Source organism: Dermacentor andersoni, chromosome 8, assembly GCF_023375885.2.
Source record: "Dermacentor andersoni chromosome 8, qqDerAnde1_hic_scaffold, whole genome shotgun sequence".
In the NCBI taxonomy this organism is placed as follows: Eukaryota; Metazoa; Arthropoda; class Arachnida; order Ixodida; family Ixodidae; genus Dermacentor; species Dermacentor andersoni.
The window spans coordinates 91207460-91227808 of NC_092821.1; the positions used below are offsets into that span (position 1 = coordinate 91207460).

General features: G+C 46.1%; 1 protein-coding gene across 1 annotated transcript in view; it reads left to right on the top strand.

The window, feature by feature from the left end:
• Positions 1 to 19413, top strand: part of LOC129384273 (uncharacterized) — a 38177-nt gene extending 18764 nt beyond the window's left edge. The window contains exons 4-5 of the mRNA XM_055069487.2: positions 2766 to 2867; positions 18825 to 19413. Of these exons, the coding sequence (XP_054925462.1) occupies positions 2766 to 2867; positions 18825 to 18961 (239 nt within the window). The 3' untranslated portion in view covers positions 18962 to 19413. The remainder of the gene's footprint in view (positions 1 to 2765; positions 2868 to 18824) is intronic.
• Positions 19414 to 20349: the final 936 nt, after the last annotated feature.

Here is a 20349-nt window from a genome sequence, read left to right on the forward strand (position 1 = left end):
AGGCATGCGCTTAAACTCAAATACGGGAAATTGAGCAGTGAGTCCTGTCTTCGGACTGTCGCTGGGTTCGACAAGAACTTGGTGGTACGCACGCATCAAATCGATCTTCCTGTCTATTTTGGTTCCTGCGAGACGAGCTACGAAGCCATATATGTAGGGAAGGCGATACTGATACAGAGCAGAGACGTTAATCAAAACTCAATAATCACTACAAGACCTCCATGCGCCACTGTCCTGCGTTGAAACCAGATGGAGAGGTGAAGACGGATTGCTGAGGAACGACCAATAACGCCGAGCTCAAGCATGTGTTCGAACTCACAGCGGGTGACTTCCAACCTCCGTCTAGCGAGCCTCCGTGGCCGCGCAGTGACAGGTGGGCCAGTGGGGGCGATATGATGCGACACCTTATGTTTCAGGGGCAGCGCATCGTTTCGAGGCTTCGTGAATTGCGGGTACTCAGCAAGTACGTTGCCGTACGTTGAGACCAACCGAAGCATAGGGGGACCAGATGAGGTGGGATTAGACTGCATGTGAAGTGCATCGAGGCACGTGACATTCTCCTTTAGGCGCCGATCGCGAACCCTCACATCTAGGTTCAAATGACTGAGAAAGTCCGCTCCCAGTATGTGACAAAGCTCACTTCATCGATCACAAACACCCATCGGTGCAAGCGCTAGAGTGCAACATCTAGCGTTATTCACCAAAGCCAATGCGATGCGATTGCAGTGTTGTTCACTGGATGAAGCGTGGGTGTGGATTTGCCATGTTGGTAGTCTGCGGCCACGGTGGGAATGCTAGAAAGCTCGGCCCCGGTGTCGACGAGGTGGCGGGTGCCGGTGATGGAGTTGACTACGAAGGATAGGCGGGCCGCGTTAGGGCCGCTGTCACATGCCGCTGTTAGCGACTTGCCGGCGCGTTGTCCGTCCACGAATAGGGCTGGGTGCAGCGACTAGCTTGTTCGCGAAAGCCACGGTGATACCAGCACAGTCACCGCGGGGAGACTCTAGGTTCGCTGCGAGAGTGTGAAGGCGAATGGTTGCGCCGATGTTCGGTCACCAGAGTTGCCACCCGTCGTCAGCTTCTCCAGTGCGCTTGTAAGGCGGTCGATTGTTTCCTCCAGGCGAGAGAGTCGGTCTCCTGGTTCTGAGACTCGCTGCGGCAACAGGTAGCCGTGCCGCATACGAATAGTCGCACATGCGGTCAGTGGGAGCAGTTAGTCGATCGTGACTCATCTCGTCGGAACCATCAGCACAATGTGCGAGGACTGTGGGAGGCGCCGCAAGAACAGCTAGCGCAAAATTGGAAACTGGGTCTAGTTAACGGAGGGACCACACAACAACTGACGCAACTAGTGTAGGAGTTGTGACGGTCATTGGTCGCCGAGTTGCTGGGATAGGAGCACTTGAAGCCTACACTGTTGCGAGGGCTCGAGGTGCTGCTGTGCCGTTCGTATCAGGTCGCCGTATGCTGTAACCGAAGGCGTACGTGATAGCAAGTTGTCTATGACATTGGCAAAATCTCGTGCAGGTATTGTGTTGTCTGTGAAGTAATTAGAGGGAATTGGAGGCGGGCTTCTACTTGTAAACCAAAGGTGGCAAATTGTTGTGCCAAAATCTGGGAAGCTGAGGCTCTGCAGTGATAAGAGGAGACGTAATCCTAGCGTCTTCTCTGTTAGCAGGAGTAGGGACAGCGTCGTCCATGGCAGGGTTAAAAAGAATGAAAATGTCCTGGGTCACCATTTGTTGGGAACTTCCCACGGCCACAACACTCACCCGCACACATATTCCAACTCACCCACACACACATATGAGACAAACAAATAGTTTTAATTGGATGCCTCTCATCACCTGCAGCGCGTGCTGTAATGAGTGGATACACACACACTCTGACGTTAACTCTCAAAAAAGCAAGCGCGCTTAACCAGAGTGGATGGTTCTAAAGCGGCGTCTCCCTGGATTTATTGTTTCAGTAAATCTGCATAAGACTATTCCCAGCAGTCTTTGATTTTGTGTTCACCTGTAACCTTCTGATTCTAAACGGATAAATGTGCATTACTGGTTGAGTGCGTAATTCCGCACTTTATGCACACTCTAGCCAGCACAACTCAGTGAGTACTTTGAATAGGTCAACGCTCCTTCAGCACGATATTGAAACGGATCATATTGAGCAAGTCCAGCGAGGTCAGCGTTTAGTTAGCATGTGTCTGTTGCGCGTAGATTGGTCTGACGGTGGTGTTTGAAACTTTGTAAAGCGCTCGTGAGTTTGATGTTGCGTAGTGGCAGTGCAAACGTCGACCGAAAATTTTACCATTCAACCTGTGGTAGTTTTGCCAAATATACTAGCTTACGGCTGGTAAGAAAATTTTTCAACTTTGGACTCTTTATTTATAAAGGAATAACTCTTCTACGCTTTCGCATGATATTACAGATATCAGAAAAAAATAGTAGTCCTAGATAGGACAAGACGCAACCAAGTAAAGTTAACTTCAAGGAAATTGTACAGAAGTGGCAAATGATATGTTGGGTGCACATTTGTTGCATCTTAGCTCTATATAACGTTGAATAGGGTGTCGTCCTTTTACAAAAAACAAGTTAAACAAGTTAAACAACAAGTTAAACAACAAGTTAAACTTCGATGTAAGAAATAAACAAGTTAAACTTCGATGTAAGAGTGCTCACTTCAACATATTGAATAGGAGCCGGCTTCAAATATTTTATTTACTAAAGAAAATGAGCACTAAAAACGCTACATCATGCTGTGTGCAGACCCCGGCCTGTTAAACTACACTCAAGTACAATCGATGTACCGCATAATCTATTACAATAATGTCTCCATGGTTCTCGGGGACAAGATGCCAACCGTATCGGGTGAGTGAATTTTATGCGCTTCGTGTACAGTGTCATTAAGTAGGTCATTCATCCTAAGATTTTTTGGTGTGCTTCCTGCAATATCTCTGCCAAAGCTGCCATGAAGATCTCTCATTTTCTCCTATACGGCAGCCCCGTTCACAGTAAAACTAGCACGCGTGTGGACCTCGCTTGTACTCGCTTGGACTCGCTTGAACTTGAACTACTGTTTGGTTCTGGTGTCTCCCGTAATGTGATATATTAGGCAACATTCACAAATTAATACATATTTCCGTGACATTCACATGTGGGTTGTTCTTATTTTAAGTTGCAGTGTTGTACTGAGTTTTATAGTGCGCATTGTCAGACGTCTAAATTGTTACGTACTACAGCTCATCTTTATTGCCTACAGTCTTATCGCCCAAAGCCCTATGTTAGGTTTTGGAAACTTCATTTGCTCCGCGAAATTTGATGAGCGAAATGCTAATGTGCGCGTTTACTGATATTTGAGCAATTTTTCATTACCAGGAACGAAAACAAATTTAATACAGCGAGTTCTCTTTCCCCTCCTCTGATAGGGTAGCAATAAGTTCAACAGCTAAAAACTATTGGTTAGCATTGACCACCGATTTAATATCTGCAGTTTTTCGTGTTTCTTGTGGTCCGATGATTGGTATTTGTTACTGAGTGCCATTTCGTTTTTCTCATAGCCCAAGCTTCACGTGGTACCTATATACCACGCTTAGAAAATTTAGTCCTTTCAGCGTAAAATTGTATGACTTGGTACGTGTAACATCCCAGCCAGGTGAATTTAGAAGTGCATGAGCAACGCATTAAAAATCATTCGTTTAAATACCGGGCTGTCGAGGCAGCCTAGAGGCTATGACGTTGTGCTGCTGAGCTCGAGCTCGCAGGTTCGATCTTGGCCATTGAGACCGCCTATTAGTGTTTGCACAATGCAATAACGCTCGAATACATAGCATTGGCTTCCCAGTAACGAATTATACATTCTCCAAATTAATCCGAGGGCCCACGCTACGGCCAGATTGGCCCTTACAGTCAGATCTTGATTCTGGCCTGTAAAATCACACTATGTACTTCATATTTCTATATGTTGGATCGTAAATTGCGGCACAGCTCCTCGAAAAAGAAACGAAAAAGCGGCAGTATGCCACATAGAAAATACTGAACAACAAATCTTCATTTAATAGTATAGACGTAAAATGCATTTCGCAGCCAGCAAATACAATCTTTGGCCATGTGAAGTGGCGGCAAAAACATTGCGCTTCTATGGACGCCATTACATGGTCTAAGAGCGAACATCCTTATTGTTTCTCTCTTTAGATGACGCATTTTACAAAATAGGCTTTTATGTTACATGTTCATGGGAAGGGCTGCTTATTATCTGACATTATAATGGGCATTGTATGTCTATAATAATGTTCACAGAAGATATAACGAGAGAAAAAACTACACCAGAATATTCGGACAAAAGATCTACACATTTTGTTCACAAAGGTTGCTCTGCCTCCCAAATTCTTTTGCTCGATAAAACAAGCCACCATACAAGGCGAATTATTCTCTATATTTTTTTTGGTTTCATGACGAATTCTGCTCAATACTGTTCAAAGAGAGAGAGAAAACCTTTATTGCTTAGTTAATCGGAGTTATGGCAGGTCTGGGTGGGGCCCTCAGTCCAGGGCTCCACTGGCTCTTGCGGCTCGCTGAGCTTGGTCCAGGAGGGCCAACTGCCTCCCCTGATCCTCGCTTGCGAGTAGTGCCTCCCACTGCCGTACGAAGTCTGTGACGCTTAGAAAGGGCGAGTTGACGTTGCTTGGCCGAGCCGTACATTCCCACGTTATGTGGGCCAGCGTGGCTTTTGCGCTGCACCACGGGCAGGTGTCGGTGTAATATGTCGGGTGCTTCTTGTGTAAGAGGTTTAGGTGTGGGTATGAATTCGTTTGTATGCGACGCCTGTCTTGGGCTTGTCATCTATTTAGTTTGCAGTGCGGAGGGCCGTAGGTCCGCCTCTCCCTCCTCTGGTTCTCTAATATGTCGCGCACTGCGGACAGTGGTTCCTCTAGGGTTCTGGCCGCTGCTCGGTCGTTGCTTCCTCGAGCTATGCGGTCTGCCCTTTCGTTCCCGTCGAGTCCGTTGTGCGCGGGACACCATGTAATGCCGTGGTCCAGGTCCAGTCCTGAGCCGAGTATTCTTTGGGCGCTACGCGGTAGCATTCCCCGCATGAAGAGTCGACACGCTGCCTGCGAGTCTGTAAGCACATGAGCCGACTGACCCTTAAAGTCGGCGTCTCGTATCGCCAGCGCTATTGCCGCTGCCTCAGCTGTGCATACCGCGGTAGTCTTAACCGTAGCGGTTATCGTGGTGACTCTATTGGTTGCGGCGATCGCGTAGAAGTCCCTACGAGTTGTTGCACTCGCGTCCGTGTAGTAGACGGCCGGATCCTTGCCGAATCGCTTCTGCAGAGTCCTCGTCCTGGCCTGTCTGCGGCCTGCGTGGTACCTGGCACTCATATTTCTTGGTATAGGTGAGACATGGACGTGCTCCCTCAAATCTCGTGACAACAAGTCAGTTTCGTCTCCGCAGAACAAGGGTCGAGCGTTGTATCCCAGTCTGTGGAGAATAGAGCGGCCCTGGGGCGTAGAGCTCAGCCTTTCTCTTTGCGATATCAGAACTGCAGAGGCATGTTCTTCATATTTGTTGTAAATACCCAACCGCTCCGTGCTGACTGTGTTCGGGAGTCCCAGAGCAGATTTGTATGCCGTTCTGATAAGGGTGTCCACCTTCTTCGTTTCAGTTTGGTTAAGTTTTTGGAACGGCAGGCCGTAAGTAATGCGGCTAATCGCAAATGCTTGCACCTGCCTAATAGTTTCTTCTTCCGCGAGTCCGTTGCGGCTGCGTCCAACTCGCCATATCATACGTGCCACACTCTTAATGGTTGGTGTTAAGCTCCGAATTGTGGCATTGATGTTGCCATTCTCTTGGATAAGCAGGCCAAGCACTCTCATTTGGGCGACTTCACGAATGGCCTTGCCGTCGAGATGCAAGTCTATCCTTGGTGTGGTAGTTTTCTTATGACGCTTGCTGCGTACGCACATGAACTCTGATTTTTCGGGTGCGCACGTCATACCCCCGTGATTGGTGAAGTTCACTACCTTGTCTATGGCCTCCTGTAATAGGTCCTGTTTTTCTCCGTAGGAACCCCGGTGTGGCCACAAGGTTATGTCATCGGCATAGATCGTACATCCGAGGTCCCGTGCTTGCTCGAGTTCTAGGGCCAGTCGCCTCATCCCGACATTGAAAAGAAGAGGTGACAAGATTGAGCCCTGTGGAGTTCCTCGGTTGGGCATCGCGAAGACGTCAGAGCGCGTGCTGCCCAATCCAATCGTTGCCTTCCTGTCGCGAAGGAAGGTAAGAACGTACCGAAACACCCGTCTTCCGCAACCTATGTCTTCCAGACCTTCGAGGATTGCTTCGTGAGAGATCGTGTCAAACGCTTTTTTGACATCGAGCGCCACAACTATTCTGGCTTCTTTGCTTCGTGGCGGGTCCAAAACTTCGTCGCGAAGCATAAGAAAGGCGTCCTGTGCCGAGACGTGTGGCCTAAAGCCAAGCATAGAGTGGGGAAAAAGTTCATTCCGCTCGATGTAGTTGCTCAGTCGTGTTTGGATCACCTTCTCAAAAAGCTTCCCTGCATACGACGTGAGCGATATTGGTCTCAAGTTTTGCTGATCTCTGGGTTTAGCCGGTTTCGGTATGAGTATGATGCTAGCCTCTTTTCATTCTTCTGGCAGTTCCCCGTCATCGGACCATACATTATCGTTGAAATAGGTCGCAAGCTGCCGCAGTGATTCCTGACTCAGGTTGCGCAGCATCGCATTTGTAATGTGGTCCGGACCCGGTGCGGTGTTCTTACGGAAAGATTGTGCGGCTGCATAGAGCCCTGCCGTTGTTATGGGTGCGTCCAGCTCCGCGTTGTCTGGTCCCTCATAGTTGTATTGCACTGATGTTGTGTCCGGTACTCCTATGTAGACGCTCTTAAGGTCCTCAATGAGGGCATCGGCCGTGCCAGCGTATTCATTTTCAATTAATTTCAGTGTTCTGTTTGTGGTGGTCCGTGTTCCTGTCGGATCTATCATACTGCGCAGAATAGCCCATGTTCGCTTTGTGCTAAGCGTTCCTTTGAGTGCATCACAAAACTGAAGGAAATTGGTGTCTTGCAGCTGCTGCGCGTACTCACTGGCTTCCTGCGCAAGTCTGGCTATCCTGATCCTGAGTTTTCTGTTGTGTCTCTGTCTCTTCCAACGTTTGGTCAGACTTCTCCGCGCTTCCCACAGGTGTAGTAGATGCCTGTCTACTGCCGGTGTTTCGACTGTTGTCGATATTTCCCGTGTAGTGCTTCTGTGTATCCTCCTGATGAATTCCGTCCATTCTGTAGCACTATCGCACGGTGTGGCCTGCCTTTGTTTCTGTCTATGAGCTGTCCAATTGGTTATGGTGGCTTTTCCTAATTTATGGCGAACCCGCGTCGTGTTAACTGAGACACTAATAATGCAGCGATCACTGCCAAGGTCTTCGCCTAGGTTGGTCCAGGTAACACCTCTGTCATTGTTGCTGAAAGTTAGGTCCGGCGTGGTATCTTTGACTACACTGTTTCCCGTTCTGGTTGGCTCATCCGGTCGCGTCAGCAGGACCAGCTTATGCTCCTCCGCGAGGTCGGCTAGCCTTTGGCCCTTAGGAGTGCCTCGATCATAGCCCCAATCAGAGTGCGGAGCGTTAAAGTCACCTAGGATAATTGCCCGGTCGTCGCTTTTCACTTTGCGCAATGCGGCCGTCACTAGCACGTCGAACTTTGCCTTCCTATCTCTAGGTGGGCTGTAGACGTTGGCAATAACTGTTTTTGGCTTGCAGCGTCTACATGGCCAGACCGTGAGAACCTGATGGTGGACACCGCAGTTAGGGACGTAGTCCACGCTCACCGCTATGTCCGCCCGTGTCAGTGCTGCTATCTGAGGATGGTCAGGGTGCGTGTGCATCTTGTATCCTCTGAGGTTCGGTATGTTCTTGCCTGGTTCTTGTATGCATATTATATCCGGGGGAACAGGCGTCGCATCTATAAAATTCAAAAGTGCTGCGTGTTTAGTTCTAAGAGTCCTGCAGTTCCACTGCCAGACCTCGAGGTTTTCGGCTACTCTCGTGTGGCGATTAGCCATCTATAGTACTTTCGCTGTCGGTCAGCTCTCTCTCTTTAGGTCTGCGTGGAGGAGCTCCCGGGCTGGCACATTTTCGTTTGTTCGGTCCCTCTTTCGTAGCATGCAAAGAGGAGTCCTCAATCTGTCGTTTGAGCTTGTACAGCTCTGCGAAAAGAAGTTGGATTTGTCGGTATATGGTATCCAGTTTATCGTCTTTTCCTGCCACCTGTCTGTTCGCGTTCTTGGTTTCTCCTGGCTTGGCTTTGCTCGTGTGGGGCTCATTTCTTTGTTTCAAATCTGCTAGCTCCCTTCGAATTTCTGCAAGGCTGTCCTTTAAAATTCTGTTCTCCTCTAAGATTTTTTGATAGGCTGGACTCTGAGTTACTGGATCGGCAGTGGGAGACACTATTCGCGCCCAGCTTACCTGTTGTGAGGCAATGGCTGCCGTCTGATGTTTAGGCTGCGGAGCCCTCTCCTGTTTGGGGGCTAGAGGCTTGACATTGCGTGCCAAGGATGTTGACCTAGATCTCTGACGACTCGGCCGCCTGGTACGCGATCTCGATCTGGATCTCGATGTTCCTTCTTGTCTAAATTTGGAGGGGGTCCCCTCTTGACGTTGAGGCAGCTCCGGAAAGTCACTGAGCTCCAATTCTTCGTCTTCTGTTGCAAACCACCGGGGTCGGTGTTGTTGAGCAGCTTTGTGCGCTCCGCTTCTCGGTCGGTCTTGTGGTCGTGCTTGCTTCAGGCGTTTTTTGCAGCTTCGGTCGCCCGTGAGGTGCGGCCACCCGCAAGCGGTACATCGCGGTCAGCACTCGTGTCCGTCTTCGGGCTCGAGCGCCCCACAGATTCCACACACTTTTGTCTCCGGTTGCGGGCAAACGTCCGTGTGGTGGCCGACGCTGTGACAAATCTTGCAAACCTGCACCGTGTTGCGGTATAGATGACACGCCATTTCCCCACCGCAATAGTAGACGAACCACGGTAGGACCGTGCCGAGGAATGTGATTGCGCTCTTCGAGTCCCCTAGCATTCTTGCCTGGATTATCTCGATGCCCTGGGTACGGACTCGGAGGTTCGCCTTTATTGTCTCTCCGGGCGTGTGCGGCGGCAGTCCATGAATGACACCTCTGACGGCGCCTTCTCCTGTGGCAGCGTACGCATTGAACCCGTGCGTCTTGCCATTGACTGTGAGAGCTGTGATCTTGCGTAGGAGATTAGCTGTCTCTTCCTCAGACGTTGAGGCTATTGCGATGTTTGAGCCCTGTTTTATGCGCAGTATAAAATGCTCACCCTTTACTTTGTTGTGGCAGGCCGCGATCACTGCTTCTGCGAGCATCGGACTGGTTAGAGTTTTCAACGGGAGTCCTTGGTGCGGGCGGAGAATGATCTTGAAGTCATCCCGCGGCAGTGGTGGTAACTTGTTCCGTCGCACCTTGCGTCGGCGGATGGGGGACGAGTTCTGTTCCTACTGCGAAGGGTCGTTCCGTTTTGCCTGCAGGCGTTCCTTCGCTTGCTGCCGTTTTTGGCGGAGCGTTAGCACCGTCTGCCATCCCTCTTCGTCGGCTTTTCTCGTAAACCGCCGCAGGTCCTCAGCGTCCGTGAGAAGCGTTGTATTAGTTTCATCTTTACGAGGAGTTAAGGCTTCGGAAAAATCCATGCCGTCTTCCTCCGTACCAGGTTTCGGTTGGGACGGCACGCCATTTGAGGCGCCCGCCGCAACGGAAGCGATTTCTTGAGACGCCATATGCGTCTGTGTCTTGTGCCAGACGCTGCACCGACGCGACGCGGCGGCCGCCGCCGCGCCTAGCTCTGATGCATGCTAGCTCCGACGCCGCGTACCTGGTAGCTTCTTGAAATTGTGGAGCCGCCGGAAACGGGCCTAGGTCCAAGAGGATGGTGTCCCTGCGTTCCGTAGACGTTCACGATTCGGATGATACACAACTTCGGTTGGTTACTGGAACTGTAACCAACGAAAAACATGGATATTGCGGAGCTCGAAACGGGTGCTGCTGCACACCTCGACGCCGCCTATCGGTTCTCATACTATTCAAAGAGCAAGTCTGCGTTTTGCTGAAATATTTCCCCCTCATACAATGCACTTAGTGGCAGGCAGGTAGGTAGAATGGTAAAGTCTTTTCTCGTATGGTTTCAAGCCTCTTCAGCAAAAGAAATATATGCCAACCCTCGGCACAACCTAATATATTGTACAGCGTTGCGTTCATCAAGTAGTTCTTAAACGCTGTAAAACTAAATGCTATTTATACGATCGGCTTTATCTCATTGTCTCTTCGGCGCACGCCGAATGACGTGTGGGGAAGAACGTATAGTTCCTGTCAAATAGCTACTCAGCGCACCCACAATATAAGTATGCGTGTATAATTGCGGCCTAATGGTTAGTTCAGCAAGCTGTTCTGCTGGCAGACGGAGATGTGACCCTATCAATGGAGACGTAATAGCTTTTAAATACGTGTGTGTACATCCTGGGTCTCTCTAAACTAAAGCTATAATAAATGTTTCATCTTTTCGAAATTCCATCTCTGGAACTAGGCATCAAATATTCCCTGAAATCTCCTGGGCCTCCGCCACATACCTTCTCTCTCACGCGACGTCGCAAAATTTCCGAGAGCTGCCCATCGGCTAAAAAATGTACACGCACATTGACAAGCGCTTGGCGCAGTAACCGGTGCGCAGAATATCAATCCGTGTAGTTCTTTAACTGACAAATAGTTTTTTTTTCCGACCAGAGTTCTTTAAGAAGATGAGTTTGGCTGCGCAGATTTCAATATGTGCCAAATGGTTTCTCAAAATGTGTCAAATATGCCAAATTGTGTGACGAGCCACCGACCCCCGAACATGAGCATTCGAATGTGCTCTAGAGGAATACCGAAGGTGTACAGGCTTCGCATCCTGGGCTTACACTCACAGAAAAAAAAAAAAAACGGGTGGAGGATGCACTACACAAAAGCTACACGACATGACCACGTCTATTTCAGCAAGCTCACGAATGTATAGAACATCTTCAATGCGCTGGCCATGAACCGTTCGGAAAGTACGCAATGAAGAACAGCATATCAGTGGTGTATGAAGGACGTCCTGAGATCACTGCAGTGGATGGAAAACTGCGCGTACGTTCGGCGAACTTGCATCAAATTCTTTTTTAGGGCGTTCTTTGAAGGCACAAGTAGTAGCTTATCACGCCAACAACACGAAACCACAAGACATACAACTATCACCGGACTTTTGTCCCTTTCCTTAAACTGCATTATATGCGAATACAGTTCCTATATTAGCACTTCAAGTTACAGCATAAGCTGACATGGGCTCATTCCAATAGCCATTTCGGTTAGCCATGTTATCCGCCGCTGCCTGAGCCGCTATCCGTCCAAGCTATCGTTAGACTCCTACCGAATACGGGGTATTGCCCAAGAAACGGTTACACAATCTTGAGGAAATAAAGGACGATTATAAGCAGAAGCTGATTAGAAGGAGATGTATAAAAAGTGCTAGAATAAAAACAAAAATACGAGACGGAATAGGGCGAAACTTGAGCGCAGCTCTATACGTGTTTTCATTTCGCGATATATTGGCGGGCGCGGACCCATCTGTCTCGTGTGGCACGTTGAAAACGCACGAACTATGGGGCGAATGCCTCGCTAATCATAATATCCCGAGAGCCAGCGCGTCGATGTCACATGGGCACGACTCAGCTACCACCGCTCACAGACCTCCGACACCACGCGCGCCAAAGTGGCGATCGTCGTCTCTCTGCGCTTTTCTTCCCATGTTATCGCCATACCTTCCTCTGCTGTCCGCCTAATCTTTCCGCTTCACCCCCTTCTCCGCATTCGGCCTCACGTCTTTCATGTCCCGCGGAACTCCGCGTTCGCTTTTTCATCATTAGCTCATTCGCTCAGTTACGCCGCGTGAACACGCCACCGCCGACGCTCGCCGCAGGAACAGGCACTTAAGAGCTGTGCTCTAAAACATGTGCGGCGCACCTGATTAAATCAAGCAGGCAAGGTGACTGTTTGGCACGACTTGTAGCAGTTGAATAGGTTGCGCCACAAGGGAGTTTGTGTTTTCTATTAAGTATTTGGCTCAAATCCACTATGGCGGACTGTCCAAGAAATGAGCGGACTGCCATGAGAAGAAAAATATTAATGAGATATGTACAACAATGATGAAGAGAAAAAAAGAATTTATAGCGTAGCTGGTTAGATCAAGCAAGCTAGCTGAGTGTTTGTGACTGCTCGGTTTCAATGGCCATCGAAAAAATAATTATCATCAGCGTCAAATTGTGCACACATGCGCGCGGCGTAGCGTCGATGTGTGCATACTTTGTATTGTAGTTGCGTTGTATTCTACCAGGATTCCCCATATGCAGCATTTGCATATAGCCGTTGCATGGTGCATGTAAGTGGCCCTGGTTAACTGAAGCAAGCTAAGTGCCTTTTTCTCACCGCTCCGTATGAAAAGCGATGCCGTTAAATTATCATCATCAACAACCACAATGTGGTATCGTGCCGGGGTCAAGGGGTGTGACATGTGCGCTGCGTACTCTCGATATCTATGTTTTCACTCTTCGGTAAACTTTATGGCATCTTCTCCCAAGTACGAAGCGCTGCTGAAGAAGCTAGTCGTAGGCAGCGTGGAGCTCAGGAGACCACTGTGCAGAGAGCAGCACAAGCCTTAGCTCACCGTCGACGCCAGGTGGACACTCAGATCGTTCTCGTGAAAACGAATGAAAGAGACATCTACCGCGAAGACTAGTACGTGCTGCCGAACATGCAGCTCCTATGAAGCCACCCCTCAAGCTTCTGCTGTGACTGCGCTGGGTGTGCGTCGCAGGCGTGTGACATTTGTATTCGCTAATAATCTTAAAATTACAAGGCATTTCCATCTACCTATAATTAAAAATTGTTGACGTTGTTTAGGCACTCAACGCCATAAACCAGGCAATGATGTTTGTAAATCTATGTTGCTCAGTAAACTGTGTAGACGTAAGGGACCAGAAACGACTCTACGCATACCAGGATTGTCACTCAACTTGGTACAGCGCGCAGGCGTGGGCAAGGACCACGGAAAATGCTCGTTAATATGGAAACCGCTGCCAAGTATAGAAGCAGAGTTCACAGCATTCACCAAAAGCGGAATGTCCTAACTCAGTGGACCGTGATCTCGGATTTCAGGCAGCTGCCCATTCTGTGACCGACCCATCATTTGTTGAACTCATAGAGGCATTCTCTAGAACTCTGGCTATTCTGCTTGGTTTCTATTGCCGTTAGGATAATCAGGATTTGCTGCCTTGACCGTAACGGACAGCTTCGGTGTGGCATGAGTGTTGGGCGGTGCGACAAGTTAGAAATGTGGTTTAGCCGGTGAGTAAACGACACCTGATTAGGTTTGAGGAATTTTCTCCTGAGTACATTGACGGAAAGTTACAGGCTGCCTGTTCACGGTCGAACTTATTTCTCTTGCAACATCTTAGCAACATCCGTTCGTAGGCAGCCAAGATTTGAGTATGGTATCCGTGTGGAACGGCTATTGGTTTTTAACCCCTCTTTCTTAGAATACCTCGCTTTAGAGAGAGGGCACGGAAAGGGCTATTGCTTTTCACGCTGAGTGATTGTGCTAATGCGAATCAAGCTTTGCACCAGCTCATTTCTTGCGCCTAATAAAGACTGAACTGGCATGTTCAAATGCGGCGAAGGTGTTCGCATCAAAGTGTCATCAAGCATAAAACCAGACGGCTGATAAAATGCCGAAACGACTAAAATATGTAGCAGCTGGTAGCAGCTAGCATTTACTGAGCGGCAGACGAAGTGCGAGCCTATGAAAACGAAGACTAAGCAGTTTCGCTTCCGAAGACAAGCAAGACATATGGAAAGAGAAGAGCTCGAATCAGGTGGCACTATCGCCGCTGGCCTATCGTTTCTAAACTCAGTGAATGCCAATGCAACCTACTTCTAGCATACCTTGAATATTCTCTGGCTAATGCGACAAAATGTATTGGCTCTCGGACGCTTAACCTACAAAAGAGCCCCAATCCCAAAAATGTCCACCGATCAAATATTACGGAATGTTTCATTGCTAAGCCTGCCCCTGCCGAAATTCTGGCAACTGATTCCCATATCCGACTGCCCCAGGCAAATACCCCAGTTTGCGGTTGTCATAATTTTGACGCAGGCACAAAGACCTCATCATGTTATTGCTGGCATGCCGCCGGAAAGTGTTACCGAACTGTGCCGTCTTGAGTGCCACGCTTCCACAGTCCAACTCATACAGCTCCTTGGTTCCCGAGCCTTTCAACGCGCAGCCGCTTTCACTGTGCACTGACTGAAACTACAAATCACTGCTGAAGAATAAGGCTATCGCAAGCCATCACAAGTTTTCTGTAAATTTTGCACGCTTTGAGAAGCACCACGTAGGCAAGGCAACCATTTTTTATCGGTACATGGTACATGCTGTCTCGCGCTTGTTGTAGCCCTCCACGTGTGTATTTCTGGAGAACACATTTACTGTTGCAATAACTTTGCCTTCAGAGTTCGTGCAGCCATCCACCATCGAGTTGTATTGAATGCATTGTATTGAAGGTGATGATGTGATAGTCACAGAAAAACTGCTGCTAAGCACGAGATCACGCCCTCGAATCCTGCCCATGGTGGCCGCATTTCCCTGAGGGCGAGATGTGAAAACACCCGTGTATTTAGATTAGGTGCGCTTTAAAGAACCCCAAGTGGTCCAAACTTCCAGAGCCTTTCACTACGGCGTGCCTCATAATCGGGTCCTTGTTTTGGCAAGTAAAAACCCGATAATTTAGTTATCGTGTTTTGGGGCGCATCTGCTGTGACAAACATGCAATAAATATTTCCCTTCTTTCTGTTTGCTTCTTTTTTATGAGATCTCGGTGCCACTGCGATATATTTCGTTGTGGGGTATCTTTACTTGTTTAGCGGATATTTATTTTTTTATTTAGGAATAATGCCAATATCACCAAAAATTGCAGGGTGAATGGAATATAAAGATTGTGTTTATACGTGTTGATTTAACATCATGAAAGATAACACACATTCGTAATAAGCCAAACAAGTATTATAACACCTATTTCAAATTACACTAATCAAACATCACTGTCTAGTGAATATTAGGAAATCAAAAAAAACGAAAAGACTGTAGCTCGAAGAACACAATTCGTGCACAACTCAGTAAAGCAAACTATAAATGAAACACGAAGCATACAAGACACAAGTGTCACTTTATTTTTTTTTTTTACTAAACGAGGTGACAAGAAAAATAAGAGAAAAAATAATGGTGATGCAACACGACTATGGCACTAACAAGAGAGAGATCTCCGCTTTCAGTGCGAAAATATATTTCAAGGTTGTAACAAGGCAGTCGTCCTTCTTCTAGAGCGAGCAGCTCATTTTCAATCATTGTTGCAAAGATGCTCAATGATGATTCTTCAGCAAGAGTGGGTGGGACTTAGTGCGTTGCAGTCTATAATTGTGAGAGGGAAAATTAATATTTGAAGCAGTTGGTGTGAGAAGAGTATTCGATTAGTGCACGACATTGCTTATGGCGTGTTGGTCTCGCATACAACGAAGAAACAAATATGTATGTGTCGATTTTAATTGTGTTATTAAGTAACTGAAACATTAGATTTGGTGGTGATAGTTTGGTTCCGTTTTGTAGCATATTGATGATGACGTAATCACCTAGATGTGATGGGGAGTCTGTAAGTCTAGCCTTTCCGAAAATAAATCCTATTGTTTTAATTATAGCTACTCTATTTAGCTCACCTGTCTCCAGGTAAAAGAATAACAAACACGGCACCAGCATTTTCGAATACAGATCGCATGAGTGTTGTACAAGTTCGGTATTTGACGGTTCATGCCAAAATCATATTCAGCAAAATCATATTTTAACTAACACAGTCCTTTCAGGACTGTATAAGTATTGTATTTGATAAGGGTATACCGTCTCAGAGTGTTTGATGTTCTTTCAGCCGAATATTTCCAATTTGTTACTTGGGTAAATGACAGTTGTAATTACCGTATTAAATTAGCGTATTGCAATTTGATTATTGGGTCAAATGACAGTTCTAATTAGCGTATTATAATTAGTTCGACTGTAACTATCGTGAGGAATTGCCAAGTAAACCCATTTACCAAAATTGTGAGACCTTTATTAGTCTTTATACTACCAGCGCTCGTATTCTAAGTATTTAAGAAGAATTAGGTGGTCTGCAGATGTAATCAGGTTTGAAAAAATCACTGAGTGATCGGCCAAAAGCGTGAGTTTTGTATTAATGGAGAAATGGCAGATTATTAATAAATATTGTAAGAAATATAGCGGCTAGAACACAACCCTCGGTTGGGCCTGACGTGACTATTATTAATCTAGATGCAGTGTGACATATTCATACAAATTGTGCGCCGTTACTAAAGCAATTATCAATCTAGTAAGCAAAGGGACCACATAGTTGGAAATGGTCCTTTGTAGCTCGTTTTATAAGTAGCATGACTGCCTTCTGAGAACCATAAAATATAGCTTCTAACCAAAAGCGTAGATCTGTTCTTTGTTAGTTCACAGTTGTATAGCTATATTTTCTTAATTTATGATGCGAAAGGTAGTCTCATGCGTTAGGTAAATCTAAAAAGTGAGGTTAGTTTGCTTCCGCTTATCAATAGCGTGCGCTATATTGCGTGAATATTCTAAAAATTTAGTAAACGTTGAAACGACCTTACGTAAACCATACTGAGCAGAAGACAAGACACGATGTTCTTCCAGGTATATAGCATTCCATTTTAATATTGAATATTCTAAAAGTTTGATACATAAGTAGCTAGTGATATCAGTTAGCAGGATTATTTTCGCGCTTTTTTTACGCTCTGTGAAAGCAATGCATATATTTTGTGACGTATTAAAGAATATAAAATAGTACAAAGTTACCCACTCTCCATACTTCTTAAGGAAGATATTCGCATGTTGTCAGGACCACTGCCCTTCTTTGTATCGATTTTTGCCTGTGGTTAAGCCCGCCTTCCTTTGTGGGTGCTAGAATTTTCATTGGTGCATGCTGGAACGGTACCAAGAATGGTAGGTATTCCATAATTTACGGTAAAGACTGGTAGGAAATTATCATTGAAAAAGTTTACAAGAGCGCTGTTGCCTTTAGAGGAACACGTGTATTGGTCACTTTTGTTGAGATTGAGGCGCTTTCACAATTTATTTCAGCAGTTTTGCTAAGCTGTCGGCAGAATCTTCGCAACGTAATCAGATGTAGCATCCTTTATTTTACACCTCTTATGATTAAAATTTACCGTGGCTCCACTTCTAGTTACACTTGCTCACTTCCTGTTCAGCTATTTTCGTAACTGCTTTGTTTTTGCTTCGTATGTACCAATTATTCATCCGGGTGATGTTGTCGTTTCTTTAATGGGTACATATTTTGTGAATGAAGTGGGAATGTCTGTAAATCACCTCCGCAGCATTTGGATATCAGCCGATAAGTTATTCGAAAGTGCTGAGTGTGAACGTTATCCAAAAGAAATACAGTCAGTCACGCTTGCATCATCGGCATGGCTGAAATTGTGATACAACAGGGATGTTTGTCGAATAAGTTCCGCATCATCCGTTGATACTGTGCACAAGATAAGCTGGCAGTTCACAATGCCTGGCATGATTGACGTGATTTCCATTTTCGTAGCCTCGTGTGGGAAATGCTCACTAAAAAATGAAATCAAGGATGTTGGACATTAATTCGTGTACACGCGGGCCCACACTCACTACCTCACGTAGGTTAAAATTGAGGATTATATCAAAGAAAACTGGAAGGTAGATGGTTAGGGTGAGTTAATTTTTCACTAGATGGTGTGGGGCAGCGTGAAGTGGGAGAAGGAACACCGGAAGAAACGAGGACAAGCGCTTACTGCCAACTTAAACTTTTTTGTCTGCTACAAGGTGTGTTATATATAAAAAAACAGAAGGGCATAATTTTTGTCGTTTTTCTTCAGTTTTTTTTTTCTACATAACACCTCGTATCAGACCATAAAGTTTCAGTTGACAGTAAGTGCTTGTCCTCGGTTTTTTCATGGGTCCTTCGTCCCGCTTCGCACTTTTCCACACAGTCTCACAGAAAATTGGAGGGTCAGAGGAATTGAAAGTCAAAGAATTCTCATCAATTTCTGGCATAGTAAGAACACCAAAAATAATTATTTTAGTATTCGATACATGGCGCTACCTATAGTTACGAAATGAAGAAATGACGTCACTGGTGTGTGACGGGCGGCGCTGAACACAGTCAAGAATAATGGCACGTAGACCCATCAGACAGTTGCAGAAAAAAAATTACTTCTGCTCCTTTCAACGTCTGGAAGCACTTTGAAGGATATTAGTTTGGTAATTTACATTACCACGCTAACCCCAGACGTAAATGTGCCTTTGCGTATAATTGCATAGCTTGCCGTACCTACTTCGTCATTATTAATGTCAGTTGTTAATCACGTTTCTCTGATTGCTACAAAGTCATATTCAAGTTCGTCTGAATATTAAGGGCTATATTAACGTGTCTATGTTAAGGTGTATTTACCCACACGTGCTTAAGATCTTATCAGATACTAGCAGTAACCGGAAATGAAAATAAATGAACCTAAATATCTGTTACATCTCAGCTTAAAAACTTCCGAAAGCATTCTGAATTTCTAAAAAATTACAAGAACATTTTACACATTGTGCTTACCTCATATCTTTCTTTTTATATCTGCAGAACGAGCGATATGTTCACTCTGGGTGAAGGAGAACTTCACTCTAGAAAGCCAAATTCCTGTAATGGCAAATTTGTCTTTTCATACAAACTGCAAGAGTGCACAATACCACGGATATCCCGATGAGTGCGCGAAGTAATAAGACAGTCGTGGAACACAAATAAATTTTTCTGACAAACACGGCAATAGGTGTTCTTGTGGATTGATATACTGCAGAAACGATTCTGCGAAACACAACAGTTATTTATGCAGCTATGCAGCCCCGCAAAAAAAAAAGAGGACTCGCAATCAGTCGCCGTCAACAATTGCTCCCGGCAACTGCGTCCTTAACTAGATTGGCGACTGTTGGTCTGCTGAAAATGTTGCTCACAGCCCTCTCCAATTTATTTATTTCCGCCACTGTTCGCTGAGAAGAACCATTGCGCTCAGTTACTATAATGTACCATGGACCTCACATGAAGGCCGCGTTTTCCGTACTGTGCATTACAAAACCAGCCAGACTGACTAGAAGAGGCACAAAAGCAAAGACACATATACTTCCAACAAACCCCGCACCACTTCCACCTGGTGCTTGTCGGCTTGCACATATCTGCTCGCTGACATCGATTCTAATTGAGAGAGTGAGAAAGAAAAAGAAGGGAAGAAAAACACGAGCAGGTATACCGGCTGTTAAATTTTAGGTTTCACAGAATTTTCAAAAAATTGCAGTTGCAGATAACTTAGTTTGAGTTCTTGAGCTGGATTATTCCGAGAAGCGGACATTACCTGCACAAGAAATTAAAACAACTTATTCAAGAGCAACGTCAACAAACTAAAGCATATCACTAATTTACTCTTTAGTACATTTCTTTTACGACACTTACTGTAAATTAGGAATCTTAACTGGTGAGTTGCAACTCGTATCCACTTGGAATGAATTTTCAGAACTAGAGCAGGATGGAGATACGCACCATCAAACTCTCTGGAAAACCTGACTGTTGTTCCAATTACTATTTTAATAAACCGTCTTTTAAGCACTGAAGCACAAAAGTAACTGAAACGCCCATCCAATTTTATCGAACACTTTGGGCAATAATATATCGGAACTGTTGTCACCCTGGAGAATATTTTCAAGTGGATACGTCTTGCGAGCTCACTGGTTGCAATTCGTAGATTTCGAATAACTAAGAAGGTAATCCTTAATTTTTTGGTAATAAGTTGAATATATGTTTTCATTTCTCATTATAATAATTTCCACCTCTTCGAATATTCCATCTCAGTGAAAAGAATTATGCTATCTGCCAGAAGCAAGTTTAAAAAATTTTTAAGAACTTACCACCCCATATGAGCAAAACGTGAACAAGGTGAATGCAGGAGCCAACGTTTCAACAAGTGGGCTTGTCTTCTTCAAAGCGACATATGCTTACCTCGCCACAGTATATATAGGTGGGGTTCTTCTAAAGGCGAGAGGGTGTGAGGCGGGAGGACGCGGAAACGAGGGAAAATGTGTTAGCGTGTCGAATTGACAGTAAAGGAACGCTGTGTACA